Here is a 23,728-nt window from a genome sequence, read left to right on the forward strand (position 1 = left end):
TGCGTGTGTTTCCTCCGAGTGCTCTGGTTTCCTTCCACAGTCCAAAGATGTGCGGGTTAGGTTGATTGGGCATGCTCAATTAACCCTTTGTGTCCCGGGATGTGATAGATTAAAGTGATTAGCCGGGTAACTAAGCGGGGATAGGGCCTGGTGGGATTGTTGTCGGTGCAGACTCGATGGTCTGAATGGCCTCTTCTGCACTGTAGGGTTTCTATGATTCTAACCCTGGTTAACACACTTTTGAAAGCCTCCCACATACCAGACGTCCCTTTGCCTTCCTCAATCAACTTTTGAAAGTTCCTGTCTAATACCATCAAAATTGGCCTCGTCCCAATTTAGAATTTTAACCTTTGGGCTAGATCTATCATTCTCTGTAGCTATCTTAAAACTAATGGAATTATGATCACTGGTCCCAAAGTGATCTCTCACTAACACTTCTGTCACCTGTCCTTCCTTATTTCCCAAGAGGGGGTCAAGTTTTGCCCTCTCTCTAGTCGGGCCATCCACATACTGAATGAGAGATTCTTCCTGAATACAAATTTTTCTCCATTTAAACCCCTAATACTTTGGATGTCCCATTCAATGTTGAAAGTTTAAATTCCCTACTATTACCACCCTATTTTTCTTGGAGTTATCTGTAATCTCCTTACATATTTGCTCCTCCGTTTCCCGCTGAATATTTGGGGGCCTGTAGTACGATCCTATCAAAGTGATTTCCCCCTTCTTATTTCTCAGTTCTATCCATATAAACTCAGTGGGTGAATCCTCAGAAATATCCCCCCTCAGTACTGCCGTGATGTTTTCCCTAATCAAAAACGCAACTCCCCCTCCTGTCTTACTCCTGTTCTATCTTTCCTATAGCATCTGTACCCTGGAACATTGAGCTGTCAGTCCTGTCCCTCCCTTAGCCATGTTTCAGCAATAGTTATAATATCCCAGTCCTATGTACCCATCCATGCCCTGAGTTCATCTGCCTTGCCCGTCAGGCCTCTTGCATTGAAATAAATGCTGTTTAATCTGGACTTCCTTTGCTCTCTGCCGTGCTTTTGCCTGATCTGTCTGGTACTAGGATTACTGACACTGCCATTACTATTTAATGTGCTCTCTTTAACCTCCATGCTGTCCTCCCCTTCTCTTCTGTCTCCCTACTGCTTTGGGTCCCACCCCCCTGCCAAACTAGTTTAAACCCTCCCTAGTGGCTCCAACAAATCTCCTTACCAGGATATTAGTCCCCTCCAGTTCATGTGTAACCCGCCCCTCTTGAACCGGTCCCCCTGCCCCAGAAGAGATTCCAATGATCCACAAATCTAAATCCCTGTCCCCTACACCAGCTCACAAGCCACGCATTCATATGCCTAATTTTCCTATTTCTACTCTCGCTAGCATGTGGCACTGCAGTAGTCCAGAAGTTACTACCCTGCGCTTTAGCCTTCTGCCTAACTCTTTTTATATTCACACTTCAGGACCTCATCCCTTTTCCTACCTATGTCGTTGGTACCAATGTGTACAACAACCTCTGGCTGCTCATCCTCCCCCTTAAGAATGTCCTGCAACTGCTCAGAGATGTCCTTGACCCTAGCACTGGGGAGGCAACACACCATCCTGGATTCTCGATCGCAGCCACAGAAATGTCTGTCTGTGCCTCCAACTAGCGAATCCCCTATTACTACTGCTCACTTGCTCTTTGCCCGACCCTGCTTTACAGCAGAACAGCTATGGTGCCACAGGCCAGGCTGCTGCTGGTATTTTCCCCTGACAGGCTATCCCCCACAACAATATCCAAAATGGTATACCTGTTTGAAAGGGCTATAGCCACAGGAGACTCCTGCACTACTTGCCTGCCTCTCCTGGCGGTCACCCATCTACCTGTCTGAACCTGTGGCGAACAATTTCTCTGTAATTAGTGTCTATCACACTCTCTGCTCCCTGTATGCTCCGCAGTGTGTCCATCTAATGCTCCAACTGAACAATGTAATCTGTGAGGAGCTGTAGCTGGGCACACTTCTTGCAGACGAAGTTGTCAGGGAGATTAGATTGCTCCCTAATTTCCCACATCTGGCAGGTGGAGCATTCCACCGCCCTAACTGCCACACTGCCCTTTATAGTTAAACGGATAAAAAAAATCTCAACTCACCTTTCCCTTGCTTGTGGTCCCCACAGTGACTTTGTTTTGGTTAGAGGAGGAGGTAGGGAGAGGAAGTCGTGTTTGGGGTTTAACTGTCCCTTGACAACAGCTCCTCCACAAACCACGATCTGGAAGCAGTGACTACGCTGATGCAAATTCTTCCCCATGACAGCCAATCAGCATCACGGCTCTGCTGCACGCTTGCCTTCGCTCCAGAAAAGTTGAAGCATCTTCCTTTAAAACCAGCTGGTGTGTTTTTAAGGACATATGCGGAAGAGATTGTGCCATTAAAAGGTTACATCATGGTCAATGTAGAGTTGAGTGGACAAACAGCGGAATTGCCTCACCGTGTGGTCTGTGGTAATTTTCCAGCTCAATTTGGGAGACTATGGTTGGAGAAGGTAAAGTGCTGTCAACAGATTGGTCGATGCTAAAACAGACCCACAGCACCTTCTGGATAAATACAAGAGTGTATTCGAAGAGACACTGGGCTCAATGAAGGGAGTTCAAGTAAACACAAGATAAAGCCTAATAGTCAACCAAAAAGTCTCAAAGCAAGAGCGGTGCCATGTGCAATTCATCCCAAGATTGAAGAAGAGTTGGTAAACTTATTAACACTAGTGTGTTACAACTGGTTACAATGAGTGACTGGACTACCTCCATCATACCTGTCATGAAACCAGATGGTTCAGTTTGTTTTTGTGGCAGTCATTTTAAGATCTGCTATGTCTTTTACTCGCTGCCACCATGTTTCATTGTGTGGTTGGAGTCTAAGTGGCCGTTGTCTATTCTCCTGAACTACGTTGCTTATGTCTGTAGTTTCTCAAAACCATTACTCTTGCATCAAGTGTTTACACGTTTGGATCTCGAGACAAGGTTGGAGCTTCCGCTCCTTCCAGATCTCTCTTGCATCTCTGTCATATGATCTGACATCACTATTACAACAGCATCATGTATGCTTCTGATGTTAAGCCTCGACTCTACATTGATTAGCTTAATTTTCCATTCCTTTCTACCTCAAATTCCTTACATGTATCTAAATCATTTGACTCAGACACTCCCTCTGGTAGTGTGTTCCATTCTCACCACTGTTGGTACAGACATTCCCTCTGAGTTCACTATTGGATTTAACAGTAACTATTTTATATTGATGGCTTGATTTCTCCTAATAAGTCTCACAACACCAGGTTTATTTGGAATCACAAGTTTTGGAGGGCTGCTTCTTCTTAAGGTGAGTGAGATGAAGGAGCAGCGCTCCGAAAGCTCAGCATTGAACAGGTATTTTGTGTTGGTCTTCACAGTGGAAGACACAAATAACATGCCAAAAATTGATGACAGGAAGGCTATGGCAGGTGAGAACCTAGAAACTATCATTATCATGAAAGAGGTAGTGTTGGGCAAGTTAATGGGGCTAAAGGTAGACAAGTCTCCTGGTCCTGATGGAATGCATCCCAGGGTACAAAAAGTGATAGCAGGAGAAATAGCAAATGCACTCGTGGCAATTTACCAAAATTCGCTGGACTCTGGGTGGTTCCCGCAGATTGGAAAACAGCAAATGTGACGCCACTGTTTTTTTTTAAAAAAAAGGAGGTAGACAAAAGGCAGGTAACTATAGGCCGGTTAGCTTAACTTCTGTAGTAGAGAAAATGCTTGAATCTAACATCAAGGAAGAAATAGCGAGACATCTGGATATAAATTGTCCCATTAGTAAGACGCAGCATGGGTTCATGAAGGGAAGGTCATGTTTGACTAGTTTGGTGGAATTCTTTGAGAACATTATATGTGCAGCGGACAATGGGGGACCTGTGGCTGTGATGTATCTGGATTTCCAGAAGGCATTTGACAAGGTGCCGCACCAAAGACTGCTACATAAGATAAAGGTGTTACGGATAATATATTAGCATGGATAGAGGATTGGTTAACTAACAAAGCAAAGAGTGGGGGTAAATGGGTGTTTTTCTGGTTGGCAATCAGTGACTAGTGGTGTGCCTCAAAATCATCATAGAATAGAAACCCTACAGTGCAGAAAGAGGCCATTTGGCCCATCGAGTCTGCACCGACCACAATCCCACCCAGGCCCTACCCCATATCCCTACATATTTACCCACTAATCCCTCTAATTTACGCATCTCAGGACACTAAGGGGCAATTTTAGCATAGCCAATCAACCTAACTTGCACATCTTTGGACTGTGGGGGGGAAACGGGAGCACCCGGAGGAAACCCACGCAGACATGAGGAGAATGTGCAAAATCCACACAGACAGTGACCTAAGCCGGGAATCGAGCCCAGGTTCCTGGAGCTGCGAAGCAGCAGTGCTAACCACTGTTACCGTGCCGCTCCTCAGGATCAGTGTTGGGACCGCAATTGTTTACGATTTAAATAGATGATTTGGAGTTGGGGATCAAGTGTAGTGTCAAAAATCGCAGATGACACTAAGATGAGTGACACTAAGTGTGCAGAGGACGCTGAAAGTCTGCAAAGGGATGTAGATAATCTAAGTGAGTGGGCGGGGGTCTGGCAGATGGAGTACAATGTTGGTAAATGTGAGGTCATCCATTTTGGTCGGAATAACAGCAAAATGGACTATTATTTAAATGGTAAAAAATTGCAGCATGCTGCTGTGCAGAGGGACCTGGGTGTCCATGTGCAGGAATCTCAAGGAGTTGGTTTGCAGGTGCAGCAGGTAATGAAGGTGGCAAATGGAATTTTGTCCTTCACTGTTAGAGGAATGGAGTTTAAAAACAGCGAGGTTATGTTGCAGCTGTATAAGGTGCTGGTGAGGCCACATCTGGAGTACTGTGTACAGTTTTGGTCTCCTTACTTGAGAAAGGATATACTGGCACTGGAGGGGGTGCAGAAGAGATTCACTAGATTGATTCCAGAATTGAGAGGGTTGGCTTATGAGGAGAGACTGAGTAGACTGTGGCTATACTCATTGGAATTTAGAAGAATGAGGGAAGATCTTATAGAAACATATAAGATTATGAAGGGAATAGATAAGATAGAAGCAGGGAAGTTGTTTCCACTGGCAGGTGAAACCAGAACTAGGGGGCATGGCCTCAAAATAAGGGGAAGCATTTTTAGGACTGAGTTGAGGAACTTCTTCACACAAAGGGTTGTGAATCTGTGGAATTCCCTGCCCAGTGAAGCAGTTGAGGCTACCTCATTGAATGTTTTTAAGGCAAGGATAGATAAATTTTTGAACAGTAAAGGAATTAAGGGTTATGGTGAGCGGGCGGGTAAGTGCAGCTGAGTCCACGACAAGATCAGCCATGATCTTATTGAATGGCGGAGCAGGCTCGAGGGGCCAGGTGGCCTACTCCTGCTCCTAGTTCTTATGTTCTTGATTCCAAATAAACCTGTTGGACTTCAACCTGCTGTTGTGAGAGTTCTTACTGTGCCCACCTCAGTCCAACGCCACATCTTGTTTTTCCCTTGAATGGAAATATCTTGTCTACTCTGTCAAACTCCTCCATCAGCAAAAGGCGTTCCCTTTTCCAGGGAATGGAGCCCCAGCCTGTTTAGCCTCTGGACAGGTGAATAAGAAATAGAAACAGGGGTGGATCATTTGGCCCCTCCAACATGCTCTACCAGTAAGTGGGCCCATGGCTGGTCGGATGTGGCCTTCACTCCACTTTCCTGTCTGTTCCCATAACCCGTGACCTTTTTGTTGATAAAATTGTCTAACTCCGATGTGAATATATAAAAAGAATTGGGGGAAAAGTGTTCGAGATATGTGTCCAAAAAATCAGATGAGACTGTGGGTCATTGAACATTTCAAAATTGAGATAAATTTTTATTAAGAAAGTGTATTAAGAGACATGGAGCTGAGATGGAGTTAAGCAACAGATCAGCCATGATCTAATTGATCAAACAGGCTAAAGGAGCTCTTTTTCGCGAAGCAAAGATGGATGTAGCCCAACAAATGGGGAGAGTAAATCTGGATTACTTTGACTCTTAAACCACTGCCATGCACCTTGTAAAATTCAGTTCTGGAATGGCATTGATAGAATCTTATGACTAACCCTTCCCATTTGTCAGAGAAAAATCATGTGTTGGGTGAATTTTATTCAGCATTCCCATCGTTGATGATACATTCCAGCCCTCCTGGTACTGACAGGGAAGGCACTGTGCGTACCAGTGGACACTGCGTGCGTACCAGTGGACACTGCGTGCGTACCAGTGGACACTGCGTGCGTACCAGTGGACACTGCGTGCTTTTTCTTCAAGGACACCTGGGTTTGGATGCTAGTGTGTAAGAGAGGCAGGCAAAATCTTGACTGTAAGCTGCCTGAACCTGTTGATGGCCTCCTTGGCCAAGAGGAACTATAATGGATAAGGTCACCAACTTATCTGTCTGCTTCTTCAGCTAATCAAAGGTAAATGAAGTCAGCTAGGTTAGTAACAATCAATTTATTTCTTATCTTGGTAGAGATATAAGGGGCAAAGCATTTCCTCTAATTAAGATGGACACTTTCAAGGAGTGTACATTCTCTCTTGCGTTATTCAATAACCCTTTGTCTTGTTACACCACAGAGGGCAATGCAGAACCAGATCAATACAAACACCGACAGCTCTGATTCAATCACTGTACATGGTGCTGCACCACAATTTATCATTGGACCTGGAGGAGTGGTCAATCTAACTGGCCTAGTTTCCACCGGTACAACAAAGACATCAGGTATGTTGCCCACTTTACAATTACTTTGATATTTCAATTCTGTGAAAACCCTGTACTTCCTGTTTTCCCAACAAAAAATCTGAAGAGTATTTCAGGAGAAACTGTAACTATTGGTGGAAGGATCAAGAACCCAAGGGCACTTTGACAAAAGAAGCAACAACAACATAAGGAAAATATTAGGCATTGAATGGTTAAGATCTGGAATACACTGCCTGTGTGTGTTGTGGAGGTAGATTCAATCGTGGCTTTCAAAAGGGACTTGGATCATTATCTGAGGAGGAAATAATTGTAAGTAGGGAGTGCACTAGGTGGAATGTCCTTGCAGAGAGCCATCATAGACATTATGGACTGAATGGCCTCTTCCATGCTATAACCATTATATGATTTTATTGCTATGCTGAATTAATGGTTTAGACACTGCCAGTGAGTGAACGTTACTGAGCTATGATTTAAAACAATCCGAGGAACTAGTTATCCATGTGTTGTTTACAGGATATCAGTAATCATATCTGTAATTTTCCAGTCAAGTCAAATCATTTTTAGCTTGTGATCAATGAGGTACAGTACTCCTACTAACAGTTCTCATTTGTAAAAGGGACTGTATTTATAAAGTGCCTTATCGCATCCTCAGACCATCTCAATTGCATTGCAGCCAATGGATTACTGACTTAGAGCAGTCATTGCTGTGCGTTAATGTGACAGTCAATTTGTGCGCATCCAAATCTCTCTCGCAGCCAATGAATGAATAATTAAAACATCTGGTGCTATTTGAAGGATGAAAATTGGCCAGGACACCAGACCAACTCCCTGCCGCCATTCAGATAGTGCCATGGAATCACCTGGTTGGCGGAAGAAGCCTGAGTTTACACTTGTCTAAAAGATGACGTTTCTGACGTTGTGTTGAAGGCTCAATACTCAAATTTGAATCCATAGTCTTCCAACTCGGAGGCAGGAACCTATCAACTGAGCTGTGCTGATGGGTGGGAAAATACCCAGATTTAATTTCCTTTTGAGGTTGTATCTTTTTGTTATCTTTAAGTGTTAGGGTTTTAAGAAGTGCTGTTATTTAGACTTTGGACAGAAAAAGGTTTAATGGCTTTGTAACTAGCCTGTTAATATGGGGATAGAGTAAACCTCAATTTTTGCCAGTCCCCTGTAGGAGTGGAATGGACAGTAGGGTGATAATTGGGTTTGGGAATTTCTCTCACTGTTCAAGGCGCACGCCATTTTAACTGGCAATTGTTTTGGATGGTTGCCCATCTGTGTGAAATGGGTACCAAATCAAAAACACAGCCCAATGACGACAGTTGAGTTCTTGTAGAGACTTGCAACGAGATCTGGGCTTGCTCATTGTGAATTTGCTAACTTCCCCTCATTGTGGTCATTTGTACTCTGCTCATTTTTCTTGCTGGGAACATTTCCCTGAGTTGTCATTGATAGTCTGCAGCCATGTGATTTCCCTCTTGCCCACCAGCCTCCGCCTCATCCTCATGTCTTGCATGACTTATTTTTAAACGATATAACTGTAATACATGTTCTTGGCAGTAAAGAGGGAGACTTACTCTGTAGCCAGCTGCCTCCTATCTGACCCAGGATTGTTTGATGCAGACACTGGATGCCTGAAATTAGTGTGTACTGTTTCCTAACAACAACATGTTTTCCCATCAGCTCGACAAAACTACTAATAATATCGAAACGTATTACACCAGAACCCATTTGATTCCAATCAGTTAAAATAATTCATCCAAAAGCATAAAGGTGATTACCAAATTGATCAAATTTAAGAAATTGACTTGCAGTTGTTCATGATTATTTACATTTTAAAAGTACTTGGAATAAAATTCAAATGCCAAGTTTAGCTTTTGTTTTTAATGGCATTCTAAAGTTTCTGCTTCAGTGCTTTGTGTTTAGCAGCATTTTTAAAGAGTGTCCAAGTGTAGCTCTTCATTAACCGGTTATCTGAGGAATGGCATGTAATGTTTGATTTCCTTTAACTTATAGAATCCTCGGGTATTTCTACAGTACAGTTTGGGAATTCCTCTACGTCGGTGTTGGCTACATTAGCTGCTTTGGCAGAGGCATCAGCACCATTGACGCATACAACTGAAGCACCAGGTTAGGAAAATGGCTGATGTTCATTTTGCTAAGCCTTTCAGAGAGGGCTATTATTACTGCACTATTAGAATTGTGTTAGAAATGAAAATCTGTAAATAGTAAGTGTTGTGTATCTCGTTTGTAACCTTCTGTAGAGTTTTTAGTTGTCTTGGGAAGACAATGCATTCTCACCACTCTTGCCTGTTTATATTACTCATCCCGTGCAACTCTCAAATTTGCAGTGAAAGATGGAAACTTTTCAATGTTCTGCATTGGCGTCATAACATTGGCTGTGAGCAGGTTCAATGTTTGAATAAGCAATGAGTTTTACCCCCATTTACATCTTTTTGTCCAAGAACAGACATTGCTAATAATTCTAAAATAGCCAGTGTTATGGTCTGGTGCCATTCATCATGGCACTTGCATCAGGGTTGGAAATTGATCCTCACCGTTTATTCAGTTGCCCACCAATGGAAACAGCAGGTCAATAGCAAATCATTAAATAGACAGAAATCTATGTGCATGTTCTTGTCCACATTGGGTTGAGTCAACTGTATTAGTGACTGTGATTTATAGAAGCAGCAATATTAGTCTTTAATGGTACATCAAGAAGATAAAAATGTTCACTGGACATAGGGAAATTATTGAGTGCATCAGGTGAGAGTCCATAGTTTCTCAGGCAACTGCTCAATTAAATATCTTACCTTAACTAATGCCTCTCAAAGAGCTGCAGGTAATTAGTTCCCGTCCTGAGGATGTATTGATGCGCCAGTGCACGTCATCTATGATGCCTTTGCTGGACGACTGCATCCTGACCAGCCTCTCCCCTGGTGCTGACTGTTGCTGGCATCGCAGCCCTTGACTGGCAAGAGCCCTCCTTTGGCGTATCCTCTCCTCTTGCTCCCAATGTTGTAGGATTATTGGGTTTATGAGACCCATAGACGTTCTAGCATTTGAACTGTGTGGAGAAGGCAGACGGTGAAACGAGAAGACGTCGGTCCTGGATGTCACCCACATAATTGATGAGCAGTGAGAATTTCAACTTATTGCATTGTCCACAACCAAAAATCCACCACAGACACTGGGTTCCTTCCACTTTGATCTCCATGCTGGCTACTGCATATATTTTTGGAGACACCGAGAACATGGTCATCATCAGGTTTATGTTCAAATCAGTTACACTCCATCACTCCATCTGACATTCGCACTGGTTCCCAACATCTCTCTGCGCCTTCCGTCTAAAACACATGGCACTTGCTTGGAAGACACATTGTTCCCTTTTTTGGTGTACCCAAACTTCCAAAAATCACCTTAAGACCTCTTTGGGTTTGCTAGATATTTGCATTCTAAAGTTCCTGTGACCAAGCCTAGGTACACTGCTACCTGAGGTAATCTTTGGAGTATGTTCTCCATTACATGTTGAAAAATGGCGCATGGAGACTAAACTCCAAAGGGCAGGCGAGTGTACTCATATCGGCCTTTGTGCGTATTAATTGTCACATGCTTTCAGGAAGGCTCGTCTAATTCAAGTTGGAGATGCGCATGGCACATGTCTAAATTTGAAAATGCTTGGCCCCCAGTTAACCTGGTGTACGGATCTTCAATCCAGGGCATAGGGTATCTGTTAAGTTTAGCAACCCTATTGATAGAAAGCTTATAGTCTCCACAAAGTCAGACCAACCAATCCAATTCAAGGACAGGAACAACAATTTGGCCCTCTCTGCAAACTGTACAGGCTTATGATGGCCAGCTTTTCCAGGCTTGCCAGTTCTGACTACTTTTGCTCGAAAATACTTAGGTGTGGCTTTGGGATTAATGGAGGTCTTAGTTTTAGCTCCCCTTATTTTTCCAAGTTCAACGAGGAATGCAAGGTACAATGCATGACTTAATGTTGAAGGTAGATGTTCTGATGGCTACGGAAATCGTCAATAGATCTCCCCATGGGCCTCGTAGAATACAAGCTCCCCTATTAGGAGAAAGGAGGCTCACCAATAGGGAAGCAGCAGGGGTTTATTCTGAATTTAGCTTCTTTACTGTCCCCCTTGCATACCTTACTATGGAAACATCAAAGTTGGTCTGGTGGGGTGGGGGCACTGCTGCAGGCTTTAAACGATGTTAAACAGAAACTTTTGTCCTCTAATTTATTGGCCCATTTTGACCCCAAAAAGGACCTTGTTTTGACACGCGATGCCTCCCCTTATGGGGTTGGGATGGTCCTGGCACATCGCTGGAGAGATGGAACAGAGAAACCTATTACATATGCATCTAGGACCCTCTCAGACGCTGAGTGAAGGTATTCCCAGATCGAGAAAAAGGGGTTAACTCAATTGTTGACAATAAGGGCAACAGTACACCTTTGCATCCTTGGGTTAGCGCGATATACAAATTAGCCCGGCTTCCTACTCCAGTTTATTATCCCTGGGCAAAGTGGACATTTCGAGAGGATGGGTTTAGATTTGGGTGTCAGCCCGCTCTGCCCCACTGAGCATGAATTGCCCACTGGCTTACCATCAGGTCACCCAGTGAGAATAGCCACCTTGGCAAGGACAGAGAGTAGTCACTGCTCATCAAACCAAACTCAATCACAATCCATGTCCTAGAGAAGGGAGAAACTAACACTGCTAATCTGTAACAGTGGGTCATGTATGGGCTACTGCAATGCTTAAAGACTGGGGGTTTTGCCAAACTAAACGGTAATGTATATTTAAGAGTGATGTGCTATCTAGAATAGAAAATGTCCATTGCACAGCAAAACCAGTCACTAATTCAATTGCAAAGTGACTTATGTTACCCTCAATTTTTTGTGCAACTTGCTGCTGTTTTGCAAGGCAAATCGAGGCCCTGATGCAAAAGGACCCAACCCTATCTAAATTAAAACATAATATTACATGGGGGATTCAGAGGACAACCTACTTGACGAAACACTACTTGACGAAGAAGGACAAGCTCAGTGTTGAGAATGGTATCATCCTCTAGGGTTTCTGCATTGTTGTCCCTCGCCCAGGGTGATGTCTGATACTTACAGAATTACACCATGGCCATCTTGGGCTTTCAAAAATGAAAATGCTAGCTAGGAGGTATGTAGGGTGGCCCCATCTTGATGCAGACATTGCCAACTCAGTCAGACAGTGTGAGTCATGCCAAGAGAATCAAAGACTTAATGGGGCCCGTGTCTTCTAATGCCCAAGTGCAGGGCAGACCGATCAGAAAGCATCTGGGCCATTTCAGGAGAAGGGAGCCAGTGCAGGCCTCATTACCAGCCATGGGGGCAACCACTGCCAGTGTTGAGTCCTAACTAGAAGTCAACCTTATGTCTGCCTCTCTGGGTGATGAGGACACGGATTCTGAGATGGAAGCAGAAGAGACTGGTGCCCAGCTGAAGCAAGACCTCTGGAAGAGCCAGTGTCAGTGGCTTTATAGCGCTCCCTTCGGAAAGAAAAGGTCTCCAATCCGTTTCACTACCGCCTGATCTGATCCTGCCTCCAATTGACCCCAAGCCGGTTGCTGAGTGGCGGAAAAGGCACTCCTCTCGAGGTGGTTTTGGGGAAGAAATGGACTTGAGGGGGAGGGATGTTATGGTGGCCACAGGGGATCATCTACAGATCTTCCCTTTTAGGCGAGTGGAGGCTTGCCTGATTGGGAAGGCGCAAAGGAGGGTTTAAAACCAGCTGGCTTCACTCAGGCTGGTCATCAAAAGAGTTTGGGGCTGACCTGTACTCTAGCCGCTGAGTGACACTTTGAGCACATTGTAAATAAAGGGTGATGGAAGACTGGCCTCAAAGATTATTACAGTAGTGTGTGATTACAAAAAGCTTTAACAGAATGAGTATGAACCTACAGTGGGACAAATTGAGGTCTGACTGCCATAAATGCACTGTTCTAATCCCTGCAACTCAGCCTGCCATTGGGAAAGTGAAATTTTGAATCCTAATTAAGTCACTTTGTCTCTCAATTCCCATTTCTATTCTTGTTACAGTGCTGTTTAAGTTGAGGTCAGGTAATACATTTGTTTAGTTTTGCCTCATTTTTACAGAGAGTTTATTGAAATCATCCCTGTTGTAAAGACGTGCTAGTCTTTTGTGTTTTTTGTTAACTAACAAGAGAATTAAGCTCCCTAATTTCAAAAGGAAACTAGAAATAAAATATCAAATTTAACCATTGCTCACTGTTTCTTGACACCTGTGAAATTTGATATGAAGCAGCTGCAGCTTAATAGTGAAGTTATTTTAGACTGTAGTCTTGGAGATAAATTCAATATTAAAGATTAAAGCTAAGCTTTGTCAAAAGAAAGTTCAACGTACGCTGAACATATTTCCCTTTGAAATTTGGAAATGAGAACTACTTCCAATTAAATAACATGCAAATAATTTAAATATTGTCTTGTCCTGTGTAAGATGTAAGTTCTTAAACATTTTTCAATGGCTTCAAATGCTGCACTATTATTAGTTGACAAGTAAGAATTGCCAGGTGTGTGTTACTGCCATCTGTATGAACTATTTGACCATTAGAGGGAAGCATCTGTCTTCCGTTCAATAGTTTGTTCTGATTGTATGGCCAAGATTCTGAACTGAGTGTGAAATTACTGGCACTGCCTTTCTGATTTTGGGGATGTTAATGTGCAGATAGGAAAATAAACAGGAAGCACTTTGGTATCTGCAGGACTTGATGGTTATTGTAAATCGGAGACTGTGCTTACTACAAAATAGCTAATTTCACACTTAACGAGTGGTTTGTTTATTCATGATCAAGCCTGTGTCACATAACCAGTCTTTGAACCTAAAGAACGTTCACGTAATGTTCCTTAAACACTCCATTGTAGCTACTAATGGATTCTCACTGATCGGATTTAACAAAATGAACTCCTGTGGCACATTGTATGGGAAACAAAATGTTCATAATTATATAATGCAATTGACTCCTGTTTTGGAAAGAGTAGGTAGTTTGTAGTCAGATAATTTACTGTCTATGTTGAGGTGCTTCAGGACCTAAAGAATTTTTGTCATTACTGTGTATTTTCCAACCCTGGACATGCCCATTTGTTTAAAGGAAACCCAGTCAGATTCCTGTTGCTTTTCCCTTTACGTTTACAGTGGTTGAAATTTAAGGCTGCATGACTATTAATTGTCAGAAGCAGCAGACACAAGTTTAAAAAATATCCTTTTGGACCACTAACAATGGGTGTGAGTACTCTGCTTCCTAGCTATTGTGTACACTCTTCTGTGTTTAGGAAAGTTTGTTCAAAGTCTTTACAAAAGCACTTGAACATTGAGAGCCAAATTGCACTCCCATTTTATGTTGTATGCAAATGTTGATGTTGCATTCCATACCATTAAATATTGAGGAGAGCAATGGTGTTTAAGTCAATGAACCATTATTTACTTACATTGTAGCCAGCTTCTGATCTCATAAGAACGTAAGAATTAGGAGCAGGAGTAGGCCATCTGGCCCCTCGAGCCTGCTCCGCCATTCAGTAAGATCACGGCTGATCTTTTCATGGATCCAGCTCCACTTACCCGCCCGCTCACCATAACCCTTAATTCCTTTACTGTTCAAAAATTTATCTATCCTTGCCTTAAAAACATTCAATGAGGTAGCCTCAACTGCTTCACTGGGCAGGGAATTCCACAGATTCACAACCCTTTGTGTGAAGAAGTTCCTCAACTCAGTCCTAAATCTGCTCCCCCTTATTTTGAGGCTATGCCCCCTCAGTTCTAGTTTCACCTGCCAGTGGAAACAACTTCCCTGCTTCTATCTTATCTATTCCCTTCATAATCATGTATGTTTCTATAAGATCTTCCCTCATTCTTCCAATGAGTATAGCCCCAGTCTACTCAGTCTCTCCTCATAAGCCAACCCTCTCAACTCCGGAATCAACTTAGTGAATCTCCTCTGCACCCCCTCCAGTGCCAATATATCCTTTCTCAAGTAAGGAGACCAAAACTGTACACAGTACTCCAGGTGTAGCCTCACCAGCACCTTATACAGCTGCAACATAACCTCGCTGTTTTTAAACTCCATCCCTCTAGCAATCTGTACAATCACATTCCCTTTAATGCTGTATGTTTCATTATTTCCTTTGCAGCACTCAGCGCCCCCCCACACGCGTACACCCCCACACACGCACGCGCGTGCCCCCTCGCACGTGCCCCCCACACACACGCACACACACCCCACACAGTACCCACTGTATTTCAAAATTCATAGGTTCAGAAATGTTTACAGCACAGGAGGAGGCCATTCAACCCATCATGTCCGTGCCAGTCTACAAAGACCTGATGGCAGCTTTGATCAGGGATAGTCAGCGTGGCTTCGTCAGAGGGAGGTCATGCTTAACAAATTTGATTGAATTTTTTTGAGGAGGTGACCAGGTAATGCAGTTGATGGAGTTTATATGGATTTTGGCAAAGCCTTTGACAATGTCCAACATAGGAGACTTATGAAGAAGGCAGATGCACATGGGATACAGAGTCATCTGATAAAGTGGATTCAAGGAAGTTTTAGGGTGATGACAGACGGCTGCTTTAGTGACTGGAAGCCAGTGTCCAGGGATCTGTGCTGGGTCCCCTGTTGTTTGTCTTTTATACAAATGACAGATGACTATATGGGGGATAGGATTAGTAAGTTTGCAGATGACAAAGATTGGCCAAGTGGTTAACAGTGAGGTTGAGTGTCTTGGGCTGCCAGAAGTTATAGATGGAATATTCAATTGGGCAGAAAAGTAGCAGATAGAATTTAACTTTGAAAAGTGTGAGGTGATGCACACTGTGGCAAGAAAGTATTCAATGAATGATGGGACACTAGGAAGTTCTGTGGAACAAAGGGACTTTGGCTTGTTTGTCCACAGATCTCTGAAGGCGGAAGGGCGTGTTAGTAGGGTGGTGAAAAAGGCATATGGGACGCTTGCCTTTATCAATCGAGGCATAGATTACAAAAGCAGGGAAGTCATGTTGAAGTTGTATAGAACTTTGGTGAGGCCACAGCTAGAGTACTGCGTGCAGTTCTGGTTACCATATTATCGGAAGGATGTGATTGCACTGGAAGGGGTGCAGAGGAGATTCACCAGGATGCTGCCTGGGATGGAACATTCAAGTTATGAAGAGAGATTGGATAGGCTTGGGTTGTTTTCGTTGAAGCAGAGAAGACTGAGTGGTGTCTTGATCAAGGTGTACAGGGTTATGAGGAGCATGGACAGAATGGATAAGGAGCAGCTGTCCCCCTTAGTTGAAGGGTCAGTCATGAGGGGACATGATGGCGGCATGGTGGCACAATGGTTAGCACTGCTGCCTCTCAGCGCCGGGGATCCAGGTTCGAAACCAGACAAGAACATCAATCCTTAGGCTCTGTGGCTTGGTTGGTTAAAGTGCTTGTCTAATAAACAGGAGATCCTGTGTTCAAATCCCAGCAGAGCTTTATTCTATTTGAACTGATCAATGCATTTGAGCATTTCCTCCCTAACTGGGCAAAAAATGTCTATGTTCCAGAATTGCAGCTTAAGATTGTCCTCTCCCTCAGGTGGTGGTAAGGGCTGCCTTGTTGAAATGTTATTGCCATCAGTAGAAATGTGTGACAGTATGGTGGGGTTATTTGCCTTTATTAATAAATGAACAGTAATTCATGCTACATTTCACAGCGACAGAGTAAATGCAGCCTCCAACGTGTTCATAGCCACACTTCCATACTGTAATCACAGTTTACTGAGGGAGTCAACAGTCTGTGTGTCTCAGAGTGTTCATTCCCTGAGAACAGGCAGTATGAGACTGGTTTAACAAGAGCCTCTTGTACACAGATATTACCTTGCAATGATGATGAACAATTTAAAATAAAATAATTCTACCTCTGTGGAAAATAATGAAAAGCTTTTTGGGTGGCATCTATTCCGATTGTAGAGCTATAGTGGCTAAGTTTCTGTCTCTGGCTCCCAGTAATGTGGAACTTTGTTCATGCAAAGCTTTTCGATTTTGTAATTTCATAGAATTAGAGAAACTGATAACGAAACATTCGGCCCACCTTGCCTGTGCTAACTCTGTGTGAGAAGTCATGGTTGGAATCACATTCCTGCTTTTTGTTGTAACACTGCAAGGTTCTCGCCCTATCCAGCTCCCATTTTAAAGCTGTTTCTGGAATCCATTTCCACCAGCTTTTTCTGGTAGAGCTTTCCAGGTCCTGACAACTCTGAAAATGTTGCTCCTCCTACCTTCCCTCTGAATTTTAAATCTATGACCCTTGGCTAGTGACCCATTCGCCAAAGGGTACAGCCTTCCTCTGTCAAATCTATCAAAACCCCTTTTGAAACATTTAATACTGCAAAAAGGCACTTCTGAATTTGCAATTAACTAATGGAATGTTAAGATGCTTTATTCATACATGTCTAGAATATATAGTAATCAATAATATCTGTATTACTGATATCATATATAGAACTCAGACCGGTTTCTTATCAGTCTAATTACTAAATAAATGACCTAATATTTTGTGGTAGCAGTCTCAACATTTGTCAAATTAAGAATCTGTCTCAGCTCCCCAGATTTAATTCCTCTGCACATATTCACATAACAAAAGAGTAATCTTTTAAGCTATACCTGAGGAAGTATTAATGACAAGAGTTCAGACTCGTGTCTTCTGCGTCTTGATCTCTCCCCTTTGATTTGGATATTTAATTGCTATATTCAGTATAACAATTTCTGTTATAACAATTTTCTCCCAACTATTTCTATTAAATAGTTTTCATTTAACACATGCCATTTGACAGCCTCAAAAGTGTGGTATTTTGAGTAGATATGAGAATCTACGGCAGTATTGTGGCATTGTTTTGTGCTGGTGCTTAACCAGAAGAAACTGCCCTAAATAGCTTTAGAAAATAAGTTCATTTAAATGTTAGTCTTAATGATGTAGGTTAGTTCATGTAGTCTTAACATACCGAAGATGACCTAACCCATCCCTTGGTTTTTACACAGTGAGGAGTTACAGAAGGGCTTGCTTTTCGTTTGCGAATGCCAGAGTTTGGAATGATGAGGACAACTGTGTGCCCGCTGTTTCAGAACTGAATGGACCCCACTTTGAGAGTAAATATAACGAGCAGTCTCTGTGCTTAAGAAATAAGTGGGGGTGGTCTGAAAGTTATAAACACGTGTGCCTCATCTGCACCCAGCCCATGTCCAGAATGAGATTCTTTCAAAGCAGCCTTGCTTGTCTGATATTTGTTTAAAAACCGCCTAGACTAATACGAATGTAACCTTCAGTGTCGTACACAAAATGCATCTTAATGGAGAGAAGTCTCTCCTCTTTACCATTTTGAATCAGAGTTGGGATGGGGGTATCAAATGAGGTGGAATAAAATTGTGTGTGACTGGCATGGCCACAGACTTAATATAACCTTTTCCTCAACAGTGTTAAATAGTTCTGAAAAATAAAGAATCTGTTTAATACATACAATCTCGATAGTGCCGAAGGAGGCCATTCAGCCCATTGAATCTGTACTGAATGTCCGACAAAACATCTTACCCAGGCCCTATCCCTGTAACCCCAGGTATTTACCCAATTTAGCATGGCCAATCCATCTAACCTGCACATCTTTGGACTGTGGGAGGAGACCATAGCGCCCTGAGGAAACCCACACAGACATGGGCAGATCATGCAAACTCCAGACAGTCACCCAAGGCCGGAATTAAAACCAGGTCCCTGGCACTGAGAGGTGGCAGTGCTAACCACTGTGCTGCTATTTTTAAAAATTTAATCATGGGCACTGCTGGCTGGGCAGTTAAGAGTCGACTGTATTGGAGTCATATGTAGGCCAGACCAGGTAAGGACAGCAGATTTCCTTCCCTTAGGGACATTAGTGAACTAGATGGGTTTTTATGACAATCGACAATGGTTCTGTGATCATCATTAGACTTTTAATACCAGATTTTTATTGAATTCAAATTTCACCATCTGTTGGGATTTGAACCCGGGTCCCTAGAGCATTATCCTGGGTCTCTGGATTACTAGTCCAGCGACAATACCACTATGCCACTACCTCTCCTGCCGTGCCAATCTGTTAGAGGTTATGGTGCAGAGCTGAGGCAGAGAGCTTAATTGAAGGATAAAGTGAGATCCAAACAGGTAATTGTGACTTGCCAACAGTTCCTATGCCTGAATATATGATGAACCATAGAATCCCTAAAATACAGATAACATTAATTCAAATTTTAAAATTCAATTTATGGATTTGAGAATCGCTGGCAAGGCCAGCATTTATTGCTCTTCCAGGTGCTGTTCAGCTGCCTTCTTGAACCGCTGCAGTCCACGTGGTGTAGATACACCCTGCTGTTAGGGAGGGAGTTCCAAGGTTTTGACCCAGAGGCAGTGGAGGACAGTGAAGTGTTATTGGAGTAAGATGCAAAATTATTTTGTGTAATTTTCAACTTCAGATTGTGGTTCTTAGTATATTGCAGTTGCTCATCCTGCCACTTTTTTCTTTTTTCCCTCTGAATGTATTGATTTAATAAGGGGTATGTTTCCTCTAAACCAGAGTTTTCCAAACCTTTCGAGCTGCAAAACCTCTGCTGACCTCCCAAGTGCATCAGCGAACCCCAAGCATTGGTCATAACGTTGATGCACCTTTTTGCCGCACAATAGGTGCAAACACAGAAATCAAATCTAAACCAGTCCTTTCCAGCTGTATCTATGCATTATATTAGGAAGAGACGCACTGTCAGAAGTACAGGGTCCCTCTCATTATCCCTGGCCAAGCCACCCTCCCATGGTCTCTTAACATTAACTGCTGGAAGTAGTACTCACTTTAGAAATGGGTAAACTAAAAAGTTCTCATAAAAAAATATTGAAGTCTTATGTTTTGTCATTTTAATGGAAGGAGTGATGTTGGAAAGCTGATACTCGTATCAGACACACACACCTCTCCCTCTCTCGCACACAAATATCTCTTTCTTTCACTCTCACGTCTCCATCTCTCATGCAGGTCTCCCTCCCTCTCTCCATGCCCGTTTCCCCCTCTCGCGCACATCCCCATCTCTCTCACACACATGCCTCTCCCTTTCTTGCACGCAGGCACACGTGTTCCTCCTCAGCACTCCATCCCCTGTTGTGAGACTGCCCCCCGCTCTCTCCCCCCCCCCCCCCTTCAGGAGGCTCCCGCTGACCTACAGGATTCTGTGGACCTCAGTTTGGGAACCTCTGCTCTAAGCACTTACTCGCCTGACAGCTGAAACTGGCAATGTTTGCAGGCTATTTCTCCACAGGAGATTCACATCTGAGCAAACCCTTCCCTACCATCGAAAAGGATGTTGAGGCCAATTGTAGTTATAACAAAAACAAAAGTGCTGGATATTCTTAGCGGGTCTGGCAGCGGTGTGGAACAAAAGCAGAGCCAAGGGCCAGGATTCTCTGACTTGCCCGTGGCTGGGGTTCTCTGGTTCTGCTGCTTTGAATGAAGATTTGGCTAAGCAGCAAATTCTGCGTTCTCCCTGGCAGGGGTGGTGGAGAGTGGAAAATTCTGACCAACGAATTTGAATTAGAATTTGTTAAACTTTGCACATTGTAGCTTTGGGGGAATTTGATTATAACTACTTTGCATTTTTCAGCCTGGAAATTCTTTGAAGCTCGGACTGTTTGTTTTTTTGATCGCCAAAGTCCCAGGTGACCATAGGCTGCTCTCCCGCTTTTTGACAGAGGGAGAGAGCTGATTTAACCTGAGGGTCACCACACCTTGGGTGAGGGGCAAGGTTGAGAAGCTGGGGCTTTCACGAATAACCTCAGCCAGAACGGGAATTGAACCCTCGCTGTTGGTGTCGCTCTGCATCACGAACCAGCTGCTGAACTAACCGACTCCCGTGTGTTTTTGATTAGCAGAATTAGTGCTATTTCTGGGAAAACACATCATTGTAAATGAAATTACTTTCCGATGGACTAAAATTTCTGGAAGTTCATATACTAGAGAATAACTGATTAAAAAAATAAAAGGGTGACGAATATTGTAAAGTATGGGTTGAATTAATTTCCCACGAATGAATACCCTCCACCTGACATCAATCTTTATAGCTTTAAAGTTAGAAAGGGCATCTAATCTCAGCATGAGTGGAAAAGCAGATCATGACCTGTCTGAATAGCAAATGTATTTAATGCTTAGAATGAATCAACTATTTACCTTTACATATTACAATCTTACAAATAAGTGTTTGATTAACTCTCGTTCATTTCACAAGCATAGTGATTGATATCTGCATTCATGTCTATGGGAAACTTCAATAGATAGACTATTCAGTTCAGCTAGTTACTGGAGAAAATTCAGGTGAACTTTTGATATGTCTAACATATTCATTTTGGTAAATGACAACAGAACTATCCTTGCAGCACCCAGTTTTCTGGGTGAGTTGCAAACCAGCAGTATACTCATCAAAGAGAAGATTGCTTGCATGAAATTGTTGTCTATTTCTTGTATTTAACATTTTCATACTTTTTTGTGACCATGTTGGATAACATTTTATTTCAACTCACCTCCCAGCTATCGGGTGAAATATTTTGAAAGACAGATACAGAGGTGAGATCTGCTCGCCCAACACAGCGCAATACTTGGTGCTTTCGTCAGTAGTTTGGGAAGATTATGGGGTCAAATCCATTTCTTGCTATTTTTTTTATTCATTCATGGGATGTGGGCATCACCAACTAAACCAGCATTTATTGCCCATCCCTAATTTCCCTCGAGAAAGTGGTAGAAACATAGAAAAACTACAGCACAAACAGGCCCTTCGGCCCACAAGTTGTGCCGAACACATCCCTACCTTCTAGACCTACCTATAACCCTCCATCCTATTAAGCTCCATGTACTCATCCAGGAGTCTCTTAAAAGACCCTATTGAGTTCGCCTCCACCACCACTGACGGCAGCCGATTCCACTCACCCACCACCCTCTGTGTGGAAAAACTCTGGTAGTGACAGAGTTACCTTCTTGAGCCACTGCTGTCCATTTTATTGTACTGTGATGCTAAGGTGTATTGAAGTACTATTTCACCATTGATTAAAATATGTTCCTCATCTGAACAAGATTTCCCTGAGCTTGGTGTGCCAATGTGCTAAAACATTAACCCTTAATAGAAAGCACATCTGTAATAGTCAAAGTGTGAATTACATCTGTTAATGTAAAGCTCCTGCTTTCAGTTTATCTTAATTCTGCAAAATGATGGCAACCTTATTCACCTACCTGTTGAAGGCTTGGCTGGGCCTGTTGATTCATTGACACTTAATTTTTTTATTACCTTGCATGCAAAGTTAACATTCTTGTTGTACTGTTAGAATTCCAGTCAATCAGCCTTTCTCTCCTATACTTAGACCATAAGACCATAAGACATAGGAGCGGAAGTAAGGCCATTCGGCCCATCGAGTCCACTCCACCATTCAATCATGGTTGATTTCAACTCCATTTACCCGCTCTCTCCCCATAGCCCTTAATTCCTCGAGAAATCAAGAATTTATCAATTTCTGTCTTGAAGACGCTCAACGTCTCGGCCTCCACAGCCCTCTGTGGCAATGAATTCCACAGACCTACCACCCTCTGGCTGAAGAAATTTCTCCTCATCTCTGTTCTAAAGTGACTCCCTTTTATTCTAAGGCTGTGCCCCCGCGTCCTAGTCTCCCCTGCTAATGGAAACAACTTCCCTACGTCCATCCTATCTAAGCCGTTCATTATCTTGTAAGTTTCTATTAGATCTCCCCTCAACCTCCTAAACTCCAATGAATATAATCCCACGATCCTCAGACGTTCATCGTATGTCAGGCCTACCATTCCTGGGATCATCCGTGTGAATCTCCGCTGGACCCGCTCCAGTGCCAGTATGTCCTTCCTGAGGTGTGGGGCCCAAAATTGCTCACAGTACTCCAAATGGGGCCTAACCAGTGCTTTATAAAGCCTCAGAAGTACATCCCTGCTTTTGTATTTCAAGCCTCTTGAGATAAATGACAACATTACATTTGCTTTCTTAATTACAGACTCAACCTGCAAGTTTACCTTTAGAGAATCCTGGACTAGGACTCCCAAGTCCCTTTGCACTTTAGCATTATGAATTTTGTCACCGTTTAGAAAATAGTCCATGCCTCTATTCTTTTTTCCAAAGTGCAAGACCTCGCACTTGCCCACGTTGAATTTCATCAGCCACTTCTTGGACCACTCTCCTAAACTGTCTAAATCTTTCTGCAGGTTGAATGCTTTAGAGGCAGGATTGACTGAGACTTAGCAGGTTATCTGACAGTCTTTGGAATCAGGGGAAAATCTTTTAACTTGATCAAAATAATGGCTAGGTTTTGGTTATTGCTTACTGCGCCCTGAGGTTTGAGATGAAAAACATCAATTTCCAAAATTCAGGATTAAAAGAGAAATGTTAACTTTACTTCAGCAGTTGCCACAGAAGAAGTAGTAACAGCAGACTCAGTGGACAGTGCTATTCAACAAGTTGTCAGCAGTGGAGGTCAGCAAGTGATCACCATAGTAACTGATGATATTCATCTGAGCAACCTGCGGGCAGCCAGTGATGGCGTGAATCAACCAATCATTGTCACTATGCAAGATGGACAACAAGGTAAGATGCAATTAATTGATAAAGTACTGGTGTAAATAAAAGCTAATTGTGTTTATTTAGCATTTCCCAGCACTCTTTCTTTAGTTCATTAATGGTAAATACTACACATCTGCTCAGTTCCCAGGTAATTGAGCAGATGTGGCACGTTCATTATTACACACTGAATTATCGAGTGTGCTCTACAATGTCTGCCTACTCTTCCTGACATCACAAATACATATGTTTTAATGCTTTTTTTTTTCATTTTTTTTAGAGATAA

The 23,728-nt window shown here is 42.9% G+C and overlaps 1 protein-coding gene and 1 non-coding gene across 7 annotated transcripts in view; both read left to right on the top strand.

Annotated features, from left to right (window-relative positions):
• gabpb1 (GA binding protein transcription factor subunit beta 1) overlaps window positions 1-23,728 on the top strand; it is an 86,162-nt gene that overhangs the window by 21,921 nt on the left and 40,513 nt on the right. For 3 of the 6 annotated variants that reach the window (XM_078241118.1, XM_078241121.1, XM_078241123.1), the window contains exons 5-8: window positions 6,664-6,808; window positions 8,810-8,923; window positions 17,857-17,964; window positions 23,287-23,469. In XM_078241118.1, the coding sequence (XP_078097244.1) occupies window positions 6,664-6,808; window positions 8,810-8,923; window positions 17,857-17,964; window positions 23,287-23,469 (550 nt within the window). The remainder of the gene's footprint in view (window positions 1-6,663; window positions 6,809-8,809; window positions 8,924-17,856; window positions 17,965-23,286; window positions 23,470-23,728) is intronic. The other 3 variants (XM_078241122.1, XM_078241124.1, XM_078241119.1) reach the window with 2 other exon arrangements.
• trnai-aau (transfer RNA isoleucine (anticodon AAU)) lies at window positions 16,239-16,312 on the top strand. The gene has a single exon. It is a non-coding gene; the product is annotated as a tRNA-Ile (tRNA).

This window comes from Mustelus asterias, chromosome 24 (genome assembly GCF_964213995.1).
Source record: "Mustelus asterias chromosome 24, sMusAst1.hap1.1, whole genome shotgun sequence".
Taxonomy (NCBI): domain Eukaryota; kingdom Metazoa; phylum Chordata; class Chondrichthyes; order Carcharhiniformes; family Triakidae; genus Mustelus; species Mustelus asterias.